Source organism: Mercenaria mercenaria, chromosome 5 (genome assembly GCF_021730395.1).
Source record: "Mercenaria mercenaria strain notata chromosome 5, MADL_Memer_1, whole genome shotgun sequence".
Taxonomy (NCBI): Eukaryota; Metazoa; Mollusca; class Bivalvia; order Venerida; family Veneridae; genus Mercenaria; species Mercenaria mercenaria.
In genome coordinates this window covers 72208415-72231439 of record NC_069365.1, presented here as the reverse complement: position 1 = coordinate 72231439, position 23025 = coordinate 72208415, and the positions used below count along the sequence as shown (strand labels likewise).

General features: G+C 35.5%; 1 protein-coding gene across 2 annotated transcripts in view; it reads left to right on the top strand.

Moving 5' to 3' along the window:
- LOC123557593 (RING finger protein 150-like) overlaps positions 1–14710 on the top strand; it is a 60710-nt gene extending 46000 nt beyond the window's left edge. For both annotated transcript variants that reach the window (XM_045349147.2, XM_045349148.2), the window contains exons 5-6: positions 8254–8350; positions 9372–14710. In XM_045349147.2, coding sequence (XP_045205082.2) covers positions 8254–8350; positions 9372–9875 — 601 coding nt within the window. In that variant the 3' untranslated portion in view covers positions 9876–14710. The remainder of the gene's footprint in view (positions 1–8253; positions 8351–9371) is intronic.
- Positions 14711–23025: the final 8315 nt, after the last annotated feature.

The following is a 23025-nucleotide window of genomic DNA, read 5'->3' as shown; positions in this document are numbered from 1 at the left end:
TCAAATAGTAGAAAGGTCAATCTGGAAGTTGAGAAATTTTGGTTTGAAAACATGTATGACCTATTTATCGAACTGTACAGTCCGTGTATGATAACTTTGGAGTGACGTCGCATTTGTTTATATTTTCTGGACTTATAGAAATAACAAAATAGGTAAAGCAGCTTACATAAACAATAATATTGGGTATATTTTATTGCAACTCGTCTGACAGTCCCGGTAGCTCAGTGGTTAAGCATTAGTCTTTGAAATATTGAATATTGCGGGCCGCAGGCTGAACCGAGCGGAGTGTTGTTGTTGTTTTTTTTCTCACTTTCAAGGTAACCACCATAATCATTCATCTCTCCTGGAATATACTTTTATTTATTTAGACAGAAATATTATTGAATTAATTTCTGTTTAAAGGGGACCAAGCATCAGCTCTGTGTAAACACATCGTATTATGAATGCATAGTCAAGAAAACACTCGTAAATTTCGTGCAGGTTAAATTCCTCTGGTATATTGCCAGTATTACTGTAGTCAACATGTCCGAGGCATCCACGTCTATTTTGCAAAGAGACACACTGTTCAGTATAAGAATGATGCTTAATGCATATTACAAACTTTTCTGAAGGTTATTTAAAGCATAATCATTTTTTTCATATTTCAGTTCGTTATTATATACCGTAGTGCTGTATTACTGTATTTTGAATACATGTATTTTCAATTGTCTTTGAAAAACTGTAATTAAAACATAGATAAAAAGCAAGGATTTAAAAAAAGTATAAATCACGTCGGACTCGAACCAACGCGACAATGGAAATATAAAATAATCGCACATGTAAGGCTAACGCGCTACGACTGGTACTAATCTTCTACTTCAAAGAAAGCGTTTCCGTTAGTAGTATATTATAAAAGTGTTCACTTAGATTAATGATAATTATCGATTAACCTTCTGACTTGGACTCGTCCAAATAGTCACTCCGAAGTTATCAGACACGGACTGTAATTGATTAACATTTTGTCATCATAACACCCTTGAATTTAGATTGTCATAACATAAACACCCGTTGGACTGATGCATGTAGGTGTGACCAATAGGGAGACTCCTTACATCCTGCAGCTTGGATATATTCTGCTTTCTGGCTTCTTGTAGAAGATGTGACTACATTAAGTAAAAAAAAACGAAAACAATATGTAGGCTTGGAGCCATAGTCTCAAGCCAAAAAGTGAAAAGCACTTCTGTATGTCAATGCAGTTATCCAATATTTTAGCTGAGATGAGGAATTCTAAGTCTCTCTAGACAACTGTCTAAGCAAATCTTGTTACTGCATCTCTCAAGGAATTAGCAACATTTCGCCAGACTATTTTGTTTTCTTTGTATGCCAGATCATTTACACCCACATACAGATTATTGTTGTTGTGAAAATAAACAACTTAACTAGGTCTCAAAAAGAGAATATCTTTTATTATTGGCACTGTCTCTTTGACAGTCAGTGGGCAAGGAATTGTTGGCATCTTATAAACTGTTCTTCACAGCTTTCGGTTCTAACCTTTTTGGTCGAGTTCTTACAGTCATGTACATAAGCAATCCAGAAAGTATGGTGTTTGTGGTTTGACTTGGTGCTTACTCTAGGCATACGTTTTTGGGATGGGAGATCTTTAGATACAAAATGTGTCATGGCCATCATTTTAGCTAGAAAGTGGTCTTTCATGTGTCTTTAACCAAGTTATGTTTAATAAACAAATTACTGTTATCATCATCTCAGATAAGATTTCTAATTATAGCCAGCATTAGCGGATGTTCACGTAATAAATGCAGTTTTCAACTCTAAAGCGAAAGATGCATCAATTCTACTTTCCTTTTCATTACCTTTTAAATTAGAAGTTTGATCTTTGTATTCTCATTTTAGAAACTAGCTCATAAGTACTTTACTTTCGTTTCCGGAGGCTTTGTAGAAATGTATCATGCAACGCCTAATACATAAAGAAGACACAAACTTTTTTTCCATTTAAGCATTTGAAAATATCAACTTTCAGAGCCTCATTTTAAGAAATGTATGCAGAATACAAAAATGTTACACGCTCATTTAAAAAAAGTCAGCCGCTAAAACGCAAGTTCTTGTTTTAAAATTGTTTCAGTTTTTTTGTCAGTCGTCAAAACACAGTCTTTTGTTTCTTAGGCAGCGTTGGATCAACATGGCTGTGCTTATCTGCCATCTGGCCTCATGACTTCTTCCTTCTGCATGATAATTGTAGGCTTTATTAACCTTTAGCCTGCTGGTGGCAAGTGATTCTGCCTTTGCAACCAGTGCAGACCAAGATCAGCCTGCACATCTGTGCAGTCTGATCATGGCCTGCTTTGTTCGCTATTCAGTCATTTTCAGTAAAGTCCCCTTCGAATATTAAATGGTATTGCCTAAATTGAATGATGGACCAGTCCATTTTAGAAATTTAGCAGGGTAAGGGTTGATATCAAAGCAAGGAAGCATTTTGACTTGCTTTCTGTCCCAGACTTGATTTAAGTTTATTTTAAAATATTCAGTCTGCTGCCTTTAAAGGCCAGTTCTGCTAAAATAAAAGGACTATTGTATAAGCCAAATAGCAATCAGAAATGTAGAAATTGAAAATTAATTTGTCAACATAATAAATCTAAACAAATCAGTTTATTTGAGCAAGGTCATTTTAATACCATGAAATGATTCATGGGAGGACATTATAGTTTAAATGTCACCATCTAAATTTAAATCAGCTATCAATATGACATTGGTTTTGATCGCTTTTATCATGATCAGACACACTGTAATTACAATTATAGACTAAATCTGTTATCTCTTGTTTATTGTTGTGTCTGTATAAAAATTAATTTTGGTCTATCTGGTCTGGTGTGTCCGGTCTACGCGCGGAGCAGGTCAAAAGCTGGTGTTTTGATAACTGAGGGCCCAATCAGTTTGTAAATACTATCCTTCTTGTTCTGATTGTTACTTATTTTTCTTGATACCAGATATAGATCCCACACAATAACTCAAACGACAACATGTTTGATAATTATGATTTTTGTATAACATTACCGTATACACTTAACTTCTATCATTGACAACCTTTTTGAGTTCAACGATGCGTGAGAACCATAACAATCAAACAATAATGTAAACAAGCTGTTGTTTAAATTATCGTGCGGGAGTAGTACAATGTAGTATTGTAATACCTATCTCCTAGTCTGTACACTTAGCTCAGTAGGGGGTCTATAGATTGCAGTGTTGTAAGTTGGATCCCCAAGCAGGGCGTATGTTTTCCGTGACGATTTGATAAGAGACATTGTGTCTGAAATCATTCGTCCTCCACATCTGATTCATGTGGGGAAGTTGGCAGTTACTTGCGGAGATCAGGTTTGTGCTGTTACAAATTTAGGAACACTGGTTAGGTTAACTGCCTGCCGTTACAAAACTGAAATACTGTTGAAAAATGGTGTTAAACCCAAAACAAACAAAACACTTTAGATTGTTGGCTTGATCTATTTCAAACTTCGAAGAAAGTACCAACGCTAAGCCCATTGTTGTTTATTTCGCAGGTTTTCTTTCTATTATTTTCTCTTAATATTTGGTTATTTAAGGTTGTTGCCCTATCTGGTAAATAAAATTGGCCAATTTGTGGTTGTTTAGAGTTATAATCCCATTGCCTTTCAAATGTGGAGCGAGATTTAACTCCTGGTTTGGCACTGAAATATTGGATGTCCTTCACTTGTACTGAAAACAGTCGTGTTGTTATCAGTATTAATATCGGCTTCATGTAAATTTATATTAGTTGCAAACTATCATTATTAGCAGTTTCATAATGTAACTATGGTAACCATAATGGTCCATGCAATTTGCACAGTTTTTTTTTTTTGAAACTGCATCTTCTTCGTGCAGAGAAAAAAAAAACATTTTCATGGCATGCTATTATTAGGGAAATCTGGCACTATTTTCAACAGCTTTATACTTCCATTATGAATTAAAAAAAAAAATCATATTTCTCTGGTATTATGCAGTCCAAAAAATGATACTGTCTGCTCAGCTGTATTTTTCATGGTAGAAATCATTATCACTTTTCCTGATAATAAACCTGATATAGCAAGTATACTTATTTTGTTTCAGTCATGACCAAGGTCAATATTACTTTTAGACAGGTGAATAAACTACATATTGACCTGAACATCTGTGTATAAAGTTTATAATAACTGGACTCAGCTGACCTCAGCCAGTTGATTGATAATAATTATAAACAGATAAGCTTGGCAAATCACTGAATATTACCTTAAAGATGTGCTATGCTCATATTTTGCTATATACATAAACTTACTGTATGTAAATCTTCAGTCACAATTAAATGTACATTGTAGTTATGTAATAGTCATTTGTTAAAGAAATTTTCATTTTTAGCTCATCTGATTTTTTGAAAAAAAATGATGAGTTATTGTCATCACTTGAGCGGTTGTTGGCGTCGGCGTCGGCGTTGCCTGGTTAAGTTTTATGTTTAGGTCAGCTTTTCTCCTAAACTATCAAAGGTATTGCTTTGAAACTTGGAATACTTGTTCACCATCATAAGCTGACCCTGTATAGCAAGAAACATAACTCCATCTTGCTTTTTGCAAGATTTATGGCCCCTTTTGTACTTAGAAAATATCAGATTTCTTGGTTAAGTTTTATGTTTAGGTCAACTTTTCTCCTAAACTATCAAAGCTATTGCTTTGAAACTTGGAATACTTGTTCACCATCATAAGCAGACCCTGTACATCAAGAAACATAACTCCATCTTGCTTTTTGCAAGATTTATTTCCCCTTTTGGACTTAGAAAATCAGTTTTCTTGGTTAAGTTTTATGTTTAGGTCAGCTTTTATCCTAAACTATCAAAGCTATTGCTTTAAAACTTGCAACACTTGTTCACCATCATAAGTTGACCCTGTACAGCAAGAAACATAACTCCATCCTGCTTTTTGCAAGATTTATGGCCCCTTTTGGACTTAGAAAATATCAGATTTCTTGGTTAAGTTTTATGTTTAGGTCAACTTTTTCTCTTAAACTGTCAAAGCTATTGCTTTGAAACTTGCAACACTTGTTGACCATCATAAGCTGACCCTGTACAGCAAGCAACATAACTCCATCCTGCTTTTTGCAATAATTATTGCCCCTTTTGGACTTAGAAAATCATTTTCTTGGTTGAGTATTATGTTTAAGTCAACTTTTCTCATAAACTATCAAAGCTATTGCTTTAAAACTTGCAACAGTTTTTCACCATCATAAGTGGACACTGAACATCAAGAAACATAACTCTATCCTGCTTTTTGCAAGAATGATGGCCCTTTTTAGACTTAGAAAATCATGGGTAGGACAATATTTCTATTACACAAAAAAAATCAGATGAGTGTCAGCACCCGCAAGGCAGTGCTCTTGTTTTTTTACTGAAATTACATAATAAATTACATTGAGTTTTCTTATACACTTATTAACCCCCCAAAAAGTTGGAGGGATATAGATTTGGCATGTCCCTCCAGCTGTTTGTGTTTGTGTGTGTGTGTGTGTGTGTGTGTATGTCTGTCTGAACATTTAAAATGCACATAATTTAATAGTCATAGCCTCTATACCGTCTAAACAGCTGATCGCATGTATTGACATGCTGCCGTCTGACTGAGGCCCGATATGGGTAGCCGAATTCAGAGCTCTATGTATAGATCTAATAATTTAAGAACTATTTTAGCTAGAATCACCATATAAATATAATTATTAAGGAGCACATGATCTTTGATCACATTTAGTATTATCCTCCTTCACCCAGTGAAAGCAGTAAAGTTTCCCACCTTGATTTGGTAAAAAATAGGGATATCTTAGTCACCTATAGATGGATCTTCATAAAACTTTACTCAAATGTAGATCACTAAATGGCGGTAGTGTAAAGAAAACTTTCTGCAAGATGACTTCAGTAACTAAAGAGTTATTGCCTGTTGTTTTCTCACATAACAAAGTAATCCGTGGATGGATTTTCATTAAATTTAACACTCGTATCTCTACAGGGAAGTGGTATATGCACATCTTTCATCAGGATCTCTTCAGTAACTGCAGAGTCATAGCACTATAATTGTAATAAAATTCATGAATGTACCTGGAAATTAAATATCTTTCAAAATACAGTTCCCTCATTCACAAAGCAGGGAATATCAGTTCTTAGACTGTGTAGCATTTATTGTTTATAATGAACTTGAATATTTTATAGTAACTGTTCTTATTTTCAGACATGGGTATGAAATATCTTTAAACTTATTAGGTTTGTCTAATAAGCCATAAAACTGGAATCAAACTTTCCTTTAATTATCCTATATCTGTAAAGATAATGACCATATTATTGATGTTCTTCGTGGTTAGAAGCATTGAAGTGTTTGCATGACAGAGGTCAGTTATTTGTTTTCTCAGAAGTGATAAGAGTTAATAAGTTCTTTTCAGAGAAGATGAGCAATATATTATTCATTAATTAACCTACTGACCATGTCCTAGTTGGTTGTAAGACAGTCAAGGTCTTGTTGCGGTTTGTAATGGTCAAGTCTGACATAAAATATTTTGAAAAAGAATTTGTTCTTCAATGAATCATTGCACTATAAAACCTGGACATGTGCACTGTTGTCATGTTGTGGTTTTGGTATACACTTGATATTATTTAAAAGTTCAATAATAGTTTTAATTTTTCTTGCAAGCTGATAAAAGCAACTGTCCAATGTCCAAGGTTAGAAAGGCATTACTTTGAATGAAGGAACTTGTACAGCCAGAGTGGTAAAGGGAGGTAAACAAGAGAAAGAGATTCCATATCGTCAAACCTATGACAAATATCTGAGTTTTCAAAAACCAAAAAAAGGAAATAACACAATAATAATATACTCTGTATTCCATTAAAAATGTGGTAGCCACATTATAAACAAATCCATTGTGACCCTTTAAATTATGGCCCCTTTAATTTTTCTTAAACATAAACTTTTTAGAAGTTACCCAGGCTTAATCAAAGAAGTTGTGTTTCATGCTACCGCATCTTTTCACATGGTACTGATACTATAAAGTTAAAAATTGAAGTTGATTTCAACAAACTCAAAAATTCCTTTGCATAAAGTCTGAAATGCATTAGTATTAACCCTTAGCATGCTAGATAAATTGTCGTCTGCTGGAAATGTTGTCTGCTAAAATTGTAAAGTTCATTCAATTTGCTCCAAAATTGGAAGAAATATTGTCAGAGTAGCAAACAGCTTGGAACCTGATCAGACGCCGATTTAATCGGCGTCTGATCTGGTTCCAAGCTGTTTGCAAAGGCTGTTAAATTCGCCTGCAGCAGGCTAAGGGTTAAGTTTCATAAGGCTTTTAATTTCAAAAACAGATAATGCTGCTGTCCAAATAGAGAATACATATAATTGAATAGTTAGTAAAATGCAACTTTCAATATTACGCATGAAATTATGAAATCGGGGTCACAAAGGGAGATAATCAAAAAGTGCATTTATAGTACTTTATATAGTCAAACCTATGACAAATACATGATAGAATAATTATCAAACATTGGATTTAACAAGAAAATAATATATTTTATGTTCATAAAAGTATCTATATTTCACAAAAAAATGTGGCAGCCACATTTTAATCAAAGGCATTATGACCCTTAAAGTAGACTATAAAGTGGAAAAAATCAAGACTTACAGAAAAGTGAAAGCTGGACAAGAAGTGCATGATTATTGATTGCCTGTATTGAGATGTTCCTGTATTTATTGGAAATGTCAGTATTCACAAGCGCTTTAGTTGTAACCTTTGTGCCATAGGCTGTTAAGATATTGTACTGACATTCAGTTACAGCAGGCGTCAACTTTGCCTGAAATATTTAGCGAGTATGGTTTAGCAGTATTATTTCCATGGTTGAGCAATATTGTTTCCATGGTTGAGATTTATTGTTTCCTTGGTTGAGAACTATCGTTTCTATGGTTTAGCACGATTATTTCCGTGATTGAGGAATATTGTTCCATGGTTTAGCACTATTGTTTCAGTGGCTGAGCACTATCATTTCCATAGTTTGGCTTGATTACTTTCCGTGGTTGAGCACTACTGTTATAATGGTTTAGCACTATAATGTTCCCATGGCTGAGCAATATTGTTTCCATGGTTTAGCAGTAAAGTTTCCATAGTTAGGCAATATGGTTTTTGTGGCTTAATAATATGGTTGAGCAGTATTATTTCCATGGGTTACTGATATTGTTTCCATGTTTATTTCAGACATGTTTTCCACAAGTCTTGTGTAGATCCATGGTTGCTAGATCAGAGAAGTTGTCCGATGTGCAAAATGGATATTTTACGAGCATTTGGGATGCATGTAAGTAAAAGCTGATCAGAAAAAAGCTTTGAATGTTGGTTCAAGACACTAGGTGCCCCTCAGAGTATTTTTTCAGGCATACTTTGGCATAGATCTTAGAATCTCCAACCGCCAACAAGCCAGCTGGATGGCCAACTGGAATGTCAACCGCAGCAACGTTATAGCTACAGAGATGAGGGGCAAGTGGTTTGAAGCTGCAGTGGTGGCCATATTATGGTTATTTTTTTCAGAATTTTTTGTTGATGTATGCCCTAAATTCTGTTTCAGCTTTGTTAAAAGAGCTGATTGGTGTAGCAGGAACAATTACGAGTGGTAAAGGGAATTTGTAGTCAAACTGAGACCACTTTGTTTCTAATAAGAAACTAGTAAATGCTGGTGCCTACACTGGTCAAACTTGATAGGATGATTGCCTATGGTAGTAGAAGAAACCTGTTGTTTGAAGGTTCAGTTTCTGAAAGGTCAAGGTCACATTAACCTTTAGCCTGAAATGTATCTTTGTGCATTAAATTGGGAAGTATTGGCATTGGCTTTGTGGTCACAAATAATGGGATGAATGCCAGTGGTCAGTAGAAAACTCCTGATTGTTTTAGGGGTTAGATGGTAAAGGTTACAAAGATCTTTTGGCCAAACCTAGTTTTTGATAAATAGCTAGAGAAAGCCTTAGCCAAACTTTATGTATGATCTTTATGCAACACATACTGTTCTTTTGATCATTAGGTTAAAGACTGCTCTTGATTAAAATGCTTTGCAAAATATTTGTGGTTTTGGCTAGCTGTTTCAAGAGGACATGAAGAAGTGAATAGTTTAAATAAATGAATTTTTAGTAAATCATCAGTGTTTATTTATGTGGATTGATACAGTAATATTTCAAATTTCATAACATGGACACCTTATAGTGGAACTGGTCTGTCTTTAATAATGTTGTCCTTTCATAAATCCAGCCAAATTGAACGAAAGTATTAGTGAAACAAATTTACAAGTCATTTAAAGAAAATTTATTTTCTATTTTGATATTTCATAGCTGAATGACAGCCAGGAGAGTGTGCCACAGGATGCTGAAAGTGGATTAATGAGTTCGACAGGTGCGGCAGACGACACCGAACATCTGTCAAATTCCGAAGAACAAGGCGCTGTGGGGGGTGTAAAAATAGTGCTATACCAACACCCCGTCAGATACTGTGAAGGGGGTAGTGGACAGTTTCAGGAGTCGGTTTATAGTAGTGATGGAAGTCTGGACCTCCATTCTAGTCCGGTTGCACAGTGTCATGTGGAATGTGCTGGTCGTGCTATTCTCGAACATAGAAACAATGACTTAAGCCCGGAGGAGGAGCCATGTCTTGCCAGATCTGGTAGCGTCGAAAGTGTGCATTCTTTCGACGATGACTTGAACTTATTGGAAAGTCAGTCATTAATGACAGGTAATTCGAGTAATGTCGGAGCGTCAATGACAAGTATGGGGTCGAAATCTCTACGTCGAGGTAGCGAGAGCAGTAGCATTTCATTAAGCCTGAAAGAAAAAATGTAACATTTTTTTTTATTTTCTTTTTTTTTTTTGTGAATCAACATATTACCAAAGAATCATGCATTGTTTCTGCATATCTCTCAATATTTATTGGGAAATTGGCTGTTAATGATCTCTGTCTTGGTCTTCTTTTCCTGTGTTTATATTGTCAGTTTCATCTTTAGCCTGCTAAATTTCTAAAATGGACTGGTCCATCATTCAGTTTTGGCAATTATACCATTTATGATTCGAAGGGGTGTTCACTGAAAATTTACAGACTGACTAGCAAACAGTGCAGACCATTATCAACCTGCACAGATGATTGCTTGAAAACTTTGCTCTTATCCCTAATCATTCATTTGAAAGCAAAATACTGACTTTATTCTCACAGAAATTGGGACCTAGAAGGAACTGTGCTTGTGTGTGATTTTAGGGGTCAGTGCAAGACTTGTGTAGTTTGGCCATTTCCATCTTTGTAACTTACAGTTTATGGACTTCATTTTTTTGCAAATTGCAATGCATTTCATTGTTTTAAGTGCCTGCTGAAAGAAAAAAATATGAAATGGAGTATATAACATGCTTGAAACCTGTCTTACGCAAAGCTTTATCGGAGGTACATTACATTGGACTTCAAGTTTAGCAAGTCTGTAGGGTAAAGAAAATGGTGACATTGAGATTTCATACTTGTACGTGTAAGCTTTCTTTAATTCAGTTAGCATCAGAGACATCAATATTCAGAATCATGAATTTAAGAATAGCAAATTTTTCATAATATCTAGCTGTATATATTATGTTGGATCTGCTAAAGCAAACTTACAAGTTTTAGATGTGTAGATTTACATGTAGCGATTGATTCCACTGAAGTTATTAGACCATTTTAGCAGACACTTATTGCTATATGTAGGGATTTATTACACATATTCATAAACGTATGAAATCCCAACCTCGGTGTTACTGAAATTTATCACCTTATGAAAGTTTCATCATTTAAATGTAACTCATTTAGGAAAGTTTATGTATAGGAAAACAGCATTTCTGCACTGGCCACCTTACCCTAATGCATTCATTTTCATACTCGTTTTTTTTTCTTGTTGCTCATTATTAGATATAGGTTTCATGTCTCTGAGCTCAGTTTCGAACTTGCTTTGGCTGAGAAATTGAAGTGAACATTAAAAGCATTTTATTGGTGGCAGTGACATTTATCCTAGAGTGTTTCTTATGGGAATAGTAACAGAAAATAGTGAAAACAAAGGAAATGCCGTGATGTTGACTATGATAGTTATGCACCTCCCCCACTTCGTAGAAGATGGGATGTATTGTTTTGCTGTTGTTAGTTGATCCAGCCATTGATGGACACTGTTTTCCAGTCAATAACTAAAGAATGTTTTGGCCTATAGAGGTCAAGATATGGGGTCAGTAGCTCAAAGATCACAGTGACTTGGGAATGCAATCTGTTTCCATTAGATGTAATTTTTGAACGCTTGAACCCACTATGGTTTATCCTTTTGGGGTGTTCTTTCACTGGTTAACTTCTGTTGTTGTCATGCTACTTACCGGTAGATAATTATGTTAAGTTTTTCAGATTTGTTACTTTATAGTTATATAGGAAATTTTGAATATCTCTAACAAAATATTCAATTTTTTTTTTACTGAAATGCAGTTGACCACCTTAATCTTAAAGCTTGACTACTGCAATATTTGCATATCTAATTTTTGTTGTTGTATTTTAAAGCATTAATTGAAATAAATTCAGTCATCGAATCCCTTGTTGTGAATTGTTTGTCTGGAAAGATAAGGTAGCGTAACATGTTTGATATAATCTTTCTCATAACTGTCTAAATCTGAGAGGACAATTTTACCTTCTTTGTTCAGAACTTTACTTTTAATGATAAAAAAGGATACAAACGTTTGACGAGTGAGTAAAGCATTTACTCACCTTAAGTTTTGTGTAATAATTCTGTTGAAAATAAGTACTTGTATATAGATTATTTTTACATGTATAGCTATGAATCACAGCACAATTTGAGCTGCACCATGAGAAAACCAACATCCACGCAGTCTGGTCAGGATCCATGCTGTTCGCTTTCAAAGCCTATTGCAATTAGAGAAACTGTTGACGAACAGTATGGATCCTGACCAGACTGCGTTGATGTGCAGGCTGATCTGGATCCATGCTGGTCGCAAACGCACTATGTTGGTTTTCTCATGATGCAGCTCATTTCATGTTGATTCCCATTAATATTGGGTAAGAAAGTGCATGAACAAATTTTATCGTTATACCTCTTTTTTGTTTCCAATGCAAAACTGTAAAATAATCTTGATATTTTTGTCCAAAATTCTGTCTTTTTTTCCTACTGGTCTAATTCAGACAGTAGATACAATTTTCTCTGGCGCTAGCCCATTCTTTTCTTAAAGTACAATTATTGCAGTGGCCTTCTACCTTTTCGAATATTCATTTTCGAAATGCAGTCAGACTGTGCTAAATGACCACCTGTCAGCTTGCTTGACTTTACGCTAAAAGCCGTAAGTATCAATTCCCATTTAAACTGGTTGTTGCTTTTAACCTGCATTCTCATCTATCAGAGATTCATCGAAATCCCAAGACAAACCTGTTTCTTTTATTTGGTGAGTATGCGCACTTGTAATTACTACCGGGAGTTGTTTCAGCCAATCAGTGTTCTACATTATTAGGCGTGCCAAATTTAAATTTCATACAACATCTAAGTAAAGTACTTGCTAAAAATTAATAAAGATGATCTTACATGACTGCAATTAATAAAGATTTATACCTATAATCGGATGTTTAAAAATTTAACCCAAGAAATAATATTCTTTGTAATTCGACGTTGATGTTGGAAAGGGTGCGGTCATGCATTTCAGGGCCAATTTTGATTGGTTGGCGAATTGTTTCGAAATATCACAGATTGGCTGAAACTTTTTACCTGTAATGTAACCAAACTAAAAATATCGGCTAAATGTGCCAGAGGTCCAACTAGGGAACCATGGTAGACCTGTGGTATGTGAGAATGTTAACCTGTGAATAAAGACTACTAAAAGTGGTTATTACAGACAGGTTTGACTGTACAACAAAAATCATCATTTGCTAGACAAAAATCTAGTATTACATCATCCTAAAGTCATTTTACGAGCTTACACGCATTAATTCTCATAAAAATGCAGACTTATTGCTTTAGAATTTGAAATTTTCAGGCTTATGAGAAAAAGAACTTTAGAAATTTATTTAAGCTTGTTATAGTTTTGTTTTTTCTATCATTGTTTCATATAGATTTGTAAATATATTATATATTATATATATATATATGTCTGTGATTATATGTATATATCAGAAACAGAAGCTTTTTTGACATAAAATGTGCCACATTTATAGTTGCTTTTGATGACAAGTTTACTATAAGTTTGTAAAGAATGTAATATACATGTATGTGCAATTGATAATTGTTTACCAAAAGTTGTTTAAAAGTATGTAAATAGGTTTCGTGTTTATACGAGTTGTTTTCCGTCTTTTCCCAGTAATAGATGTCATTGTACGTGCAATTAACATTTTGTTACGTCAAGTTGTTAATTAATTTTGACATTATGTAAGCAGATATTTGTGAAAATGTATGACGTGTTTTCGTTTTCTTTGATCTGGTTCACTTCCTTTGGACTGGTTCATTTTCTTGAACTGGTTCCATTTCTTTAGACTGGTTCATTATCTTTAGACTAAAGGCTGTTGGAAGTGCATTTGATATTATGTTTGCAGAAGTTTTTTTTGAAGGTATTTATTTGTGTAGAACGAGAGTTATGTTGTCTCAATTGGTAAAACTTTGCTTTTAAATTGTGTCTGTACAAGGAAGGAAAAACTGATGTTTATCTTAAAGCTCAAATCCTTGCAATTTGTTTGATGTCACCCTGTGAAACATAATTTCTATGAATACTGTGGAATTGTTTAATTATGTGGGCATGAAATTTTGTAGTTGTGACTAAAGACGGTATTTCATGGCGATATGCAGTCATGGATTCAGTTTCAGAAGATCAAATGAATGGCAGTTTTCTTTGTTTGTATGATTAAACTTTACGGATTATCATGCTGGACAGGATTGATTCTGCCTTTTGCAATCAATGTAGATCATGATCAGCCTGCACGCCTGCAAGGACGTGCAAGGCTGATCTTGGTCTGCATTGGTCACAAAGGCAAAAAACCACTTGCGACCAGCAGGTTAAAAGTTAAAAGATGCAAGATATACTGTTTCACCTGCCTTAGCGGCCACTTGTAATAAATATCCACTTGCCTTAAGCAGCCTGTCGGTGAACTTTTGAAATTGACTTTGTTCCAGTTTCAACTTGTCTCAAGCAGCCACCTGCCTATAGCAGCCAGATTATGTTGCTCGCTTGTTTGGCCGCTTAATACAGGTTCGATTGTAAATTGATACATTATGGGTCAGTTGTTTTTTTTGTTCTTTTACAGAATATGTTCTGTTTAGTGTGTGCTAAAGAGGATTTCTGTATATAATTGCTGTATAAATTATGACAACATACATTCACTTCTGAACAAAACAAAAATCATTGAAATTCATACAGTTTTTTGCTCGGCAAACTCGTAAGCATAATCATCAATGCTTAATGTAACAGGGCATGACTACTTTCATCTCATTGTTTCTGTACCCTGTGATTTGTAGGATTGCCAGTGGGGTTGACTTACCATACATTGACATGTACCGGAAAACTAAGAATATTCTTGTCTAATGCCCTGAGCTTGGATATTAGGGATTGTCTAATAATTCTCTTCTGTTTAGTTCATGCAATTTGCATCAAAATTGGCCATGTCTTAAGGGTTCATTTGTTTTATTAAGACATATTATGTAGAAAAAAAATGTAAAAAGTTAATTAACACAATTTTTAAATAATTTCATGCTTTTGTGGATTCTAGATGTATGTTACTATAATAGAATTACTAAAAATAGAGAAAACAGTTTCTGGCCATTCAGTTGAGTTTCAGCTGTAAAATTTTCTTTATTATTTTCAATCATATTGTATTATATTTTGCACTTTGCCTTGTTAATACATTCATGATCATATGTTGCATACTGTTACACCCAGGAAGGCAGAAAATCTGGAATGTTTGCCTTTTGTATATCTTGTGTTAAAAGTACCAATTTGACAATAAGCAAACTAGGCCCATTTGAGTTTGGTGAGCGAATAAGGCCATTATGGCTTCCCTGTTTCACCAACATCCTAAGTAATAGCTAATAATGGCCTTGTCCCATTCTGCTTGCCAGTGGGCATATCATTCTGAGTTAGGCAGATCTCTTGTTAACATAAGGTATGTGAGTGCAGTGTTTTTAAATGGAACCAGTAGCACCCTGGGCTTGGTTTTCATCCCTAGGAAGAAAGTACTTTCAGAATCTTTAAAAGTACATTGCACTTGGTAAACATTAGTATGAAGGTCACAGATTGTATTATATAGAACAGAAAAATAGCAGAGATCTTGATAATTTTTCACAGTACAAACATGTTCTTCAATACAAGGTGCTAAACTATATTGAAAACACGTTCATTTGCTGAGTGGTTATAAGAGTAATTGTTTACCAGACATTCTATACTTCCAAGATAAAAGACCCATTTTACAAATGCATAGCTTGGAAAAGGTTTTCATTTATTGAATGCAATACCACAGAAAATTGTATTGAAATTATCACAAACTAGATGTTGATAAATCTAATGTGGGAGCTTTTTTTATTGCTAATGTCATAACTTTTTTGTTGCTATGGTAACATACTAAACATGACCACTGGATGACACTGACATGTATCAATATATCTTAGCATGACAGTTCCATTACTCAAGATTTCACCTATCTTGTGAGAAAAAAACAAAACATTACTGACTTCCAGTGTCGATTTACAGTGAAGTCTGTGTTTTTACTAGTTTTACCTCTACAACATCATGCACATTGATTGGGCAATGACACAAGCAGAATCATGATGTCACAATGAAAATGTACTATTCTTCGAGTTGTTCAGATTTCTTTTACATTTAAACATAAGAGACCACATATCTTTATCTTTTTGCAGGTAATTTTATCCTTTAAATAATCATCATTGGTTACATTTTATTTTTCCAGTTTAACAATTTGAGCCGTTGGATGGAAAATAACAGAGTGCGTGTGCGACAGCTGATCTAACAGCCTCCAAATCCTGCGCATGGTTCAGATCATGATGTTTTGGACATTTTATTATTTAGTCTTTAAAACGCAACACATTGAGCATGACCAGTACTGCCATTTCAGCGTTCGTCTTTGGTATATGCTGGTACAATACCCCTAGGGTTGGTGTTTTCCATGGCACGGTCATTTATCTTCTTACTTTGATTTGAATTTTGAAAAAGATATCCTAAGTTCGATACTGAAGTTTCACAAATATAATGAACAGACAATTTATATTAGGCGAGTTGACCCTGTGTTACGAGTGATGAGCTGAACTTTTATATGACGTCACATCATTATGACGTCATACTTTATGTCATACATTTATGACGTCACCGCTGAATCATAATTGAGCTAACTGAATTCGCTCGTAGAGATCAGAACATGTTTTACGGACCTACACATAAGTCAGTATGACTTTTTATCATATTTATGTTTTTAAAATGCTGTTTTCAACCGTTTGGCCCTGAAATAATTCGTATGTAATGGAACTGAAGTAGAATCTCATGTTACAATCATAGGGGGGTGACATGTAACAGCCAACCATATTTTATCGTAGATTCATGTATAGGCGATTTCGCTATATGTTTATGTAGCAATTGCTGCGGATCATGTTAGAACCTTTTATAATATCTCAGTTGGGGTACATTTTGCCATTTTTCCAAATATTTACAATTAATCTTCTTACATGTTGAAGTTTGAATTTTAAAAAAAGAAAACCTAACTGTTCGATACAGTGAATGTTTCAAATGCCACTGGAAAACATGCAATTTTTATATTTCAATACATCACTGAAAAACATGATTTTTGTATCTCAAGAAATCACTGAAAAATAATATGTAATGAAATATTTTCTATTTGGAGAATTTGCTCCTTATATTTGTTTTAAGTTTAACAAAATGATTTTATTCAGGATAATGGTACTCATGAAATAGGTTTAGATAGTTACAAGGATTTTTTGTCATATACCCAAGTGAAAATTAAGATTAGAACATATCTTGCAGGAGTGATACATGTCCACAAACTGGATAAAAGAGTCCCCCCGTACTTAGATTCAGTGTTGTTATATTTTCTTGGCCTTTGGGATCATTGAGTCCATTCAACATATGTGTAATAGAGTTCTGCTTAAGCCGGTGCTAGGGGGCGTGAGAGATGTTACACCTTTCATTACCTCTCATGAACAGATTCAATCAAACCGAGTCTGCTATTATTCTTCTTGGTTGCATTCTTTGCTTCCAAAGGATCTTTTTACAGATTTTATTTACATGTATGTAAAACTTAAATGATGGAATCTGAACAGTTATTTGTACATTTTTGACCCCTTTTCATATCATCATTTTGTGAACAAAATATTTCATTTGTTAACTGGCTAGAATAACTCCATTATTTTACAAGCAGGTTTTAGATTGACATTTATTTATGATATATTTCTAAGCGTTATTTTTAACGTTAAATTATTGTAGCTTCGTGTTCAAAATTCTTGTCAAGAGCAAAACAGTAGCTGCACTGTACCCATGTACCGTATGATTTTTGCAATGGCTACTGAGAATGCTTGGCAACAATTTGACCCAGTTTTGGTTTTGTAGTTACAAACTAGCTTGAAGCTAGATTTTTTTTTTTACATTAAATTCCTTGCGTAAATGAAGCAAGATCCAAAATATCATAAAATAAATGATATACACCAACTTCTTTTCTCAAGAAATTGTCATTTCATCAAGATGGTCCCTTTTGATGTGATGAAGGTGGGCCCTTTTGATGTGACGACTCTTAAGTTAATAGTGAATTCAGTAAGCTCATTTTTCATGACAAATAGTTTGTGTTTTCTCAATGTATATATATAAATTTTTCCGGATTGATGCATTGTCGTCTGTTGTTATCATTCGTTACACATACTTGTATTATAGCAAGAACAATTTTGTTGCTAATCTTTTTTCTTTGTGAATAAAATGTGGTAAAATTTGATAAAATTTGTGTTCTTTGTTTACTTTCATGTTCTAAAATCTAGTTGGAGGAGGTAGGGGGAGAGAATTTTGTGTGAACTAGTCACACTTCGTTCGCTCGAAATCGGATAATTCAAACATCTTCCTTCACTCAAACTCATTTTCAGGTCCCGGCAAAATCCCAATATAATCTATATTGTTCAATAGCTTGAACTACGGATAATTCAAAACAAATTTGAGCCACACCATGAGAAAACCAACATAGTGCGTTTGCGACCAGATAGATCCAGACCAGCCTGCGCATATGCGCAGTCTGGTCAGGATCCATGCTGTTCGCTTTCAAAGCCTATTGGAATTAGAGAAACTGTTAGCGAACAGCGTGGGTCCTGACCAGACTGCGTGGATGTGCAGGCTGGTCTGGATTAATGCTGGTCGCAAAGCCACTATGTTGGTTTTCTCATGGCGCGGCTCATTTTAGCTGGCCCTGTCAAGTACAAGATTATGAAGTTTGACTACTTTTTTCCTTTTTACTGCCCAAACATATCCAAATATTGGCGAAGAATTCATATAAGTTTTTGTAAACTTGTTTTCTAATCCATTCATGTACAAATTCATGTATATTGTTATATGTGCAGTTTTCTAAATAAATACTGTTTAAACCAAATAATGGCACAAATATTGCTTGCAAATGCTAATATTTTCTGCTCAAATTATTGATAGTGATTTTGAAAATTAAGGAAAATTATTGAAAGATGAATTCCTAGAGCGCTGTTTCACAGGCAATAGCTGAAGTTTATCAGAAGTATATCGAAGATCTGTTGCCAATATCAGGAGTGGTGCTGAAAAAAAATCCATTTGAAAGAACAGCTGCAGATGACAAAGAATATAGCTGCACAGAAGATGTTGGCATCTGCTAAAAGCCCGAAGTATTCTAATCTGTGGATTTAACTTGTTTTAGCTCATCTGAGCACAAATTGCTCAACGTGAACTCATGATCGCCGTGTGTCCAGTTAGTAATAATATGACTGTTAATACTCTACAGGTCACACTTCTGGCCCAATCTTAATGAAACTTGGTCTGAATGTGTGCCTGAATAGTCTCAGTAAAGTTAGTATGGTCAAAAAACAAGGTTACTATGTCATGTCTTCAAAAAAAGATCATAACACTCCCGAGGCCACATTTTCTACCTGATATTTATGAAATTATGAACTATCTTTACAAAGTTTAAGTATATAATTAGGCCATCTGTGATGGAAACTTAGGTAATGGACTACAAGCTACCTGATTAACATAAAACATGGTCAGAATGTTTAAACAAAATCTAGGTCATCTTCTTGGGTAAGAACTAGATAAAAAGAAAGATATGGGGCCATCATGGCCTTCTTATTCAACAGTATTTTAGTTGTGTAAAGGTGTTCTGTTACTTTAATCAGTGTTTGTAGATTTTAAACTAGTACCAATATGTTTTCCACTAGAAACTGACAATTTCCCCACATGATTCAGTGGTAGATGATTATTGCTAAGTGTATGCTGAGGTGCTCTCTTTGTCAGCAAGACTAAGCAGATGCAACTTTGGTATATTGTCACAGTATCTGTTATTGTAAGATAGGGTCTTGAAATGTATGGGTCTCATTTCTTGTTTTGCAGTGACCAGCATTGGGTTTAAAACTAATGTGGAATCTGCAGCCAAGTTAAGTTGAAAACCTTATTTGAGCCGTGCCATGAGAGAACCAACATAGTGGGTTTGTGACCAGCATGGATCCAGACCAGCCTGTGCATCGCTTTCAAAGCCTATTGGAATTAGAGAAACTGTTAGCGAACAGCATGGATCCTGACCAGACTGCGCGGATGCACAGGCTGGTCTGGATCCATGCTGGTCGCAAAGCCACTATGTTGGTTTTCTCATGGTGCGGCTCATTTAATTTATGTTATGATAGCCTCACCGTTGGACAGGCTTTTAGGTAAATTTAATTTCAGTAAAATCATGTAATTGTGTGCATATACAACTGGGATTTAATTCTATGGATAGACACAACCACAAATTCGATGAAAATTTGTCCCTCATGAATATAAATGATTCAGTGAGAGTACTTTTGTTAATGAAAACTGAACATGTGTCCACAGGACATGGATGCCCATGCTAGGCTGATGTAATGATGCAATTGTACTGGAACAGACACTTAAACGATTAGACATTTGGAGTGTATTTCCAAACTAATGTTATCATCAGCTTTATTTTATATTAGAGTCCTTGACCTTTGAGTTGGCAACATGGGTCTTTAACATAACACATCATCTTTTCAGTAGTGCTAAGTAAATCAAATCAGACCATGATCAAAGCTTTATGCTCTGGAAACAAAGAACACAGTCATCACTTCTTTACTGGATAAGGGTCAGCCTCACACCATGACCTTCAAGCTGTCCACATGATTCTTGCATATGGCACTTTGCTTAACTCTTATTACTGTGGTCATTTAAAGATGCAAAGTCATTTTAAAATTTCACCTTGGTAAGACAGTTTTCCATCTTACCTACTGAGGTATGAAATGCTGAGGTAGCCGTGTCTGCCATTGTGTGTGATTGCAAACTACATGTAGAAATATTACATATCCTCACATACTGAGGTAAACAACTCTAGGCTATTTTGAGGTCCATCCAGGAACTCCCTCTCAATGTTAAAGAGTTATATACCCTTATACAGTAAGCAAGCTGAGGTAATAAAAAAGTACACTTATACTGGGGTAGCCAATGTAACGGGAAAGTGTGCTTATACTGGAGTAGTCAAGGAAACAGAAAAAGAACGCTTATACTGGGGTAGCTGATGTAATAGAAAAAGCACGCTTATACTGGGGTAGCCAATATAACGGGAAAGTGCGCTTATACTGGGGTAGTTAAGGAAACATATATAAGGAAATATACTGGGGTAGCGGATGTAACGGAAAAAGTCTGCTTATTAAAGGGGTAAGGCAAACTGAGGTAATAGAAAAAGTACACTTATACTGCAAGTCGAGATAACAGAAAAAGAATGCTCATTAAGGGGTGCTGCAAGCCAAAGTAACATAAATGTATGCTCATACAGGGGTACTGCAAGCCAAGGAAAAAGAAAGGTATGTTCATACAGGGGGTACTGCAAGCCAGGGTAACAGAAAAAGTACGCTCATAAAGGGGTGCTGCAAGCCAAAGTAACATAAATGTATGCTCATACAGGGGTACTGCAAGCCAAGGAAAAAGAAAGGTATGCTCATACAGGGGTACTGCAAGCCAGGGTAACAGAAAAAGTACGCTCATAAAGGGGTGCTGCAAGCCAAAGTAACATAAATGTATGTTCATACAGGGGTACTGCAAGCCAGGGTAACAGAAAAAGTACGCTCATAAAGGGGTGCTGCAAGCCAAAGTAACATAAATGTATCCTCATACAGGGGTACTGCAAGCCAAGGAAAAAGAAAGGTATGCTCATACAGGGGTACTGCAAGCCAGGGTAACAGAAAAAGTACGCTCATACAGGGGTACTGCAAGCCAAGGTAACAGGAAAACTACGCTTATACAGGGGTGCTGCAAGCCAAGGTAACATAAAATGTATGCTTATACAGTGGTGCTGCAAGCCAAGGAAACAGAAAAAGTATGCTTTTACAGGGGTGCTGCAAGCCTAGGTAACAGGAAATAGTATACTTATACAGGGGTACTGCAAGCCAAGGTAACAGAAAAAGTACGCTTATACAGGGGTACTGCAAGCTGAGGAAACAGAAAAAATATGCTAATACAGGGGTACTGCAAGCCAAGGTAACAGGAAAAGTACGCTTATACAGGGGTGCTGCAAGCCAAGGTAACATAAAAAGTACGCTTATACAGGGATACTGCAAGCCAAGGTAACATAAAAAGTACGCTTATACAGAGGTGCTGCAAGCCGATGAAACAGAAAAAAATATGCTTATACAGGAGTAATGCAAGCCGATGAAACAGAAAAAATATGCTTATACAGGGGTGCTGCAAGCCAAGGTAACTGGAAAAGTATGCTTATACAGGGGTGCTGCAAGCCAAGGTAACAGGAAAAGTACGCTTATACAGGGGTACTGCAAGCCAAAGTAACAGAAAATGTACGCTTATACAGGGGTGCTGCAAGCCATGGTAACATAAAAATACCCTTATACAGGGGTACTGCAAGTCGAGATAACAGAAAAAGTACGCTTATACAGGGGTATTGCAAGCCAAGGTAACAGAAAAAGTACGCTTATACAGGGATGCTGCAAGCCAAGGTAACATAAAAAGTATGCTTATATAGGGGTGCTGCAAGCCGAGGAAGCAGAAAAAATATGCTCATACTGGGGTACAGCAAGCCAAGGTAACAGGAAAAGTACGCTTATACTGGGGTACTGCAAGACAAGGTAACAGAAAATGTACGCTTATACAGGGGTGCTGCAAGCCAAGGTAATAGAAAAAGTACGCTTATACAGGGGTGCTGCAAGCCAAGGTAACAAAAAAGTATGCTTATACAGGGGTGCTGCAAGCCAAGGTTACATAAAATGTATGCTTAAAAAGGGTATTGCAAGCCAAGGAAAAAGAACAAGAGGGCCATGAAGGCCCTGTATCGCTCACCTGACCTTTTGACCTAAAGATCATCAAGATTAACATTCTGACCAAGATTCATTAGGATATGGTCATAAATGTGGCCTCTAGAGTGTTAACTAGCTTTTCCTTTGATTTGACCTGGTGTCCTAGTTTTTGACCTCACAAGACACAGATTCAAACTTGACCTAAAGATTATCAAGGTTAACATTTTGACCAAGTTTCATGAAAATACAGTCATAAATGTGGCCTCTTGGATGTTAACAAGCTTTTCCTTTGATTTGACCTGGTGACCTAGTTTCTAACCCCACCTGACCCAGATTTAAACTTGACCTAAAGATCATCAACATTAACATTCTGACCAAGTTTCATTAAGATATGATCATAAATGTGGCTTATACGGTGTTAGCTAGCTTTTCCTTTGATTTGACCTGGTGACCTAGTTTTTGGCCCCATCTGACCCAGA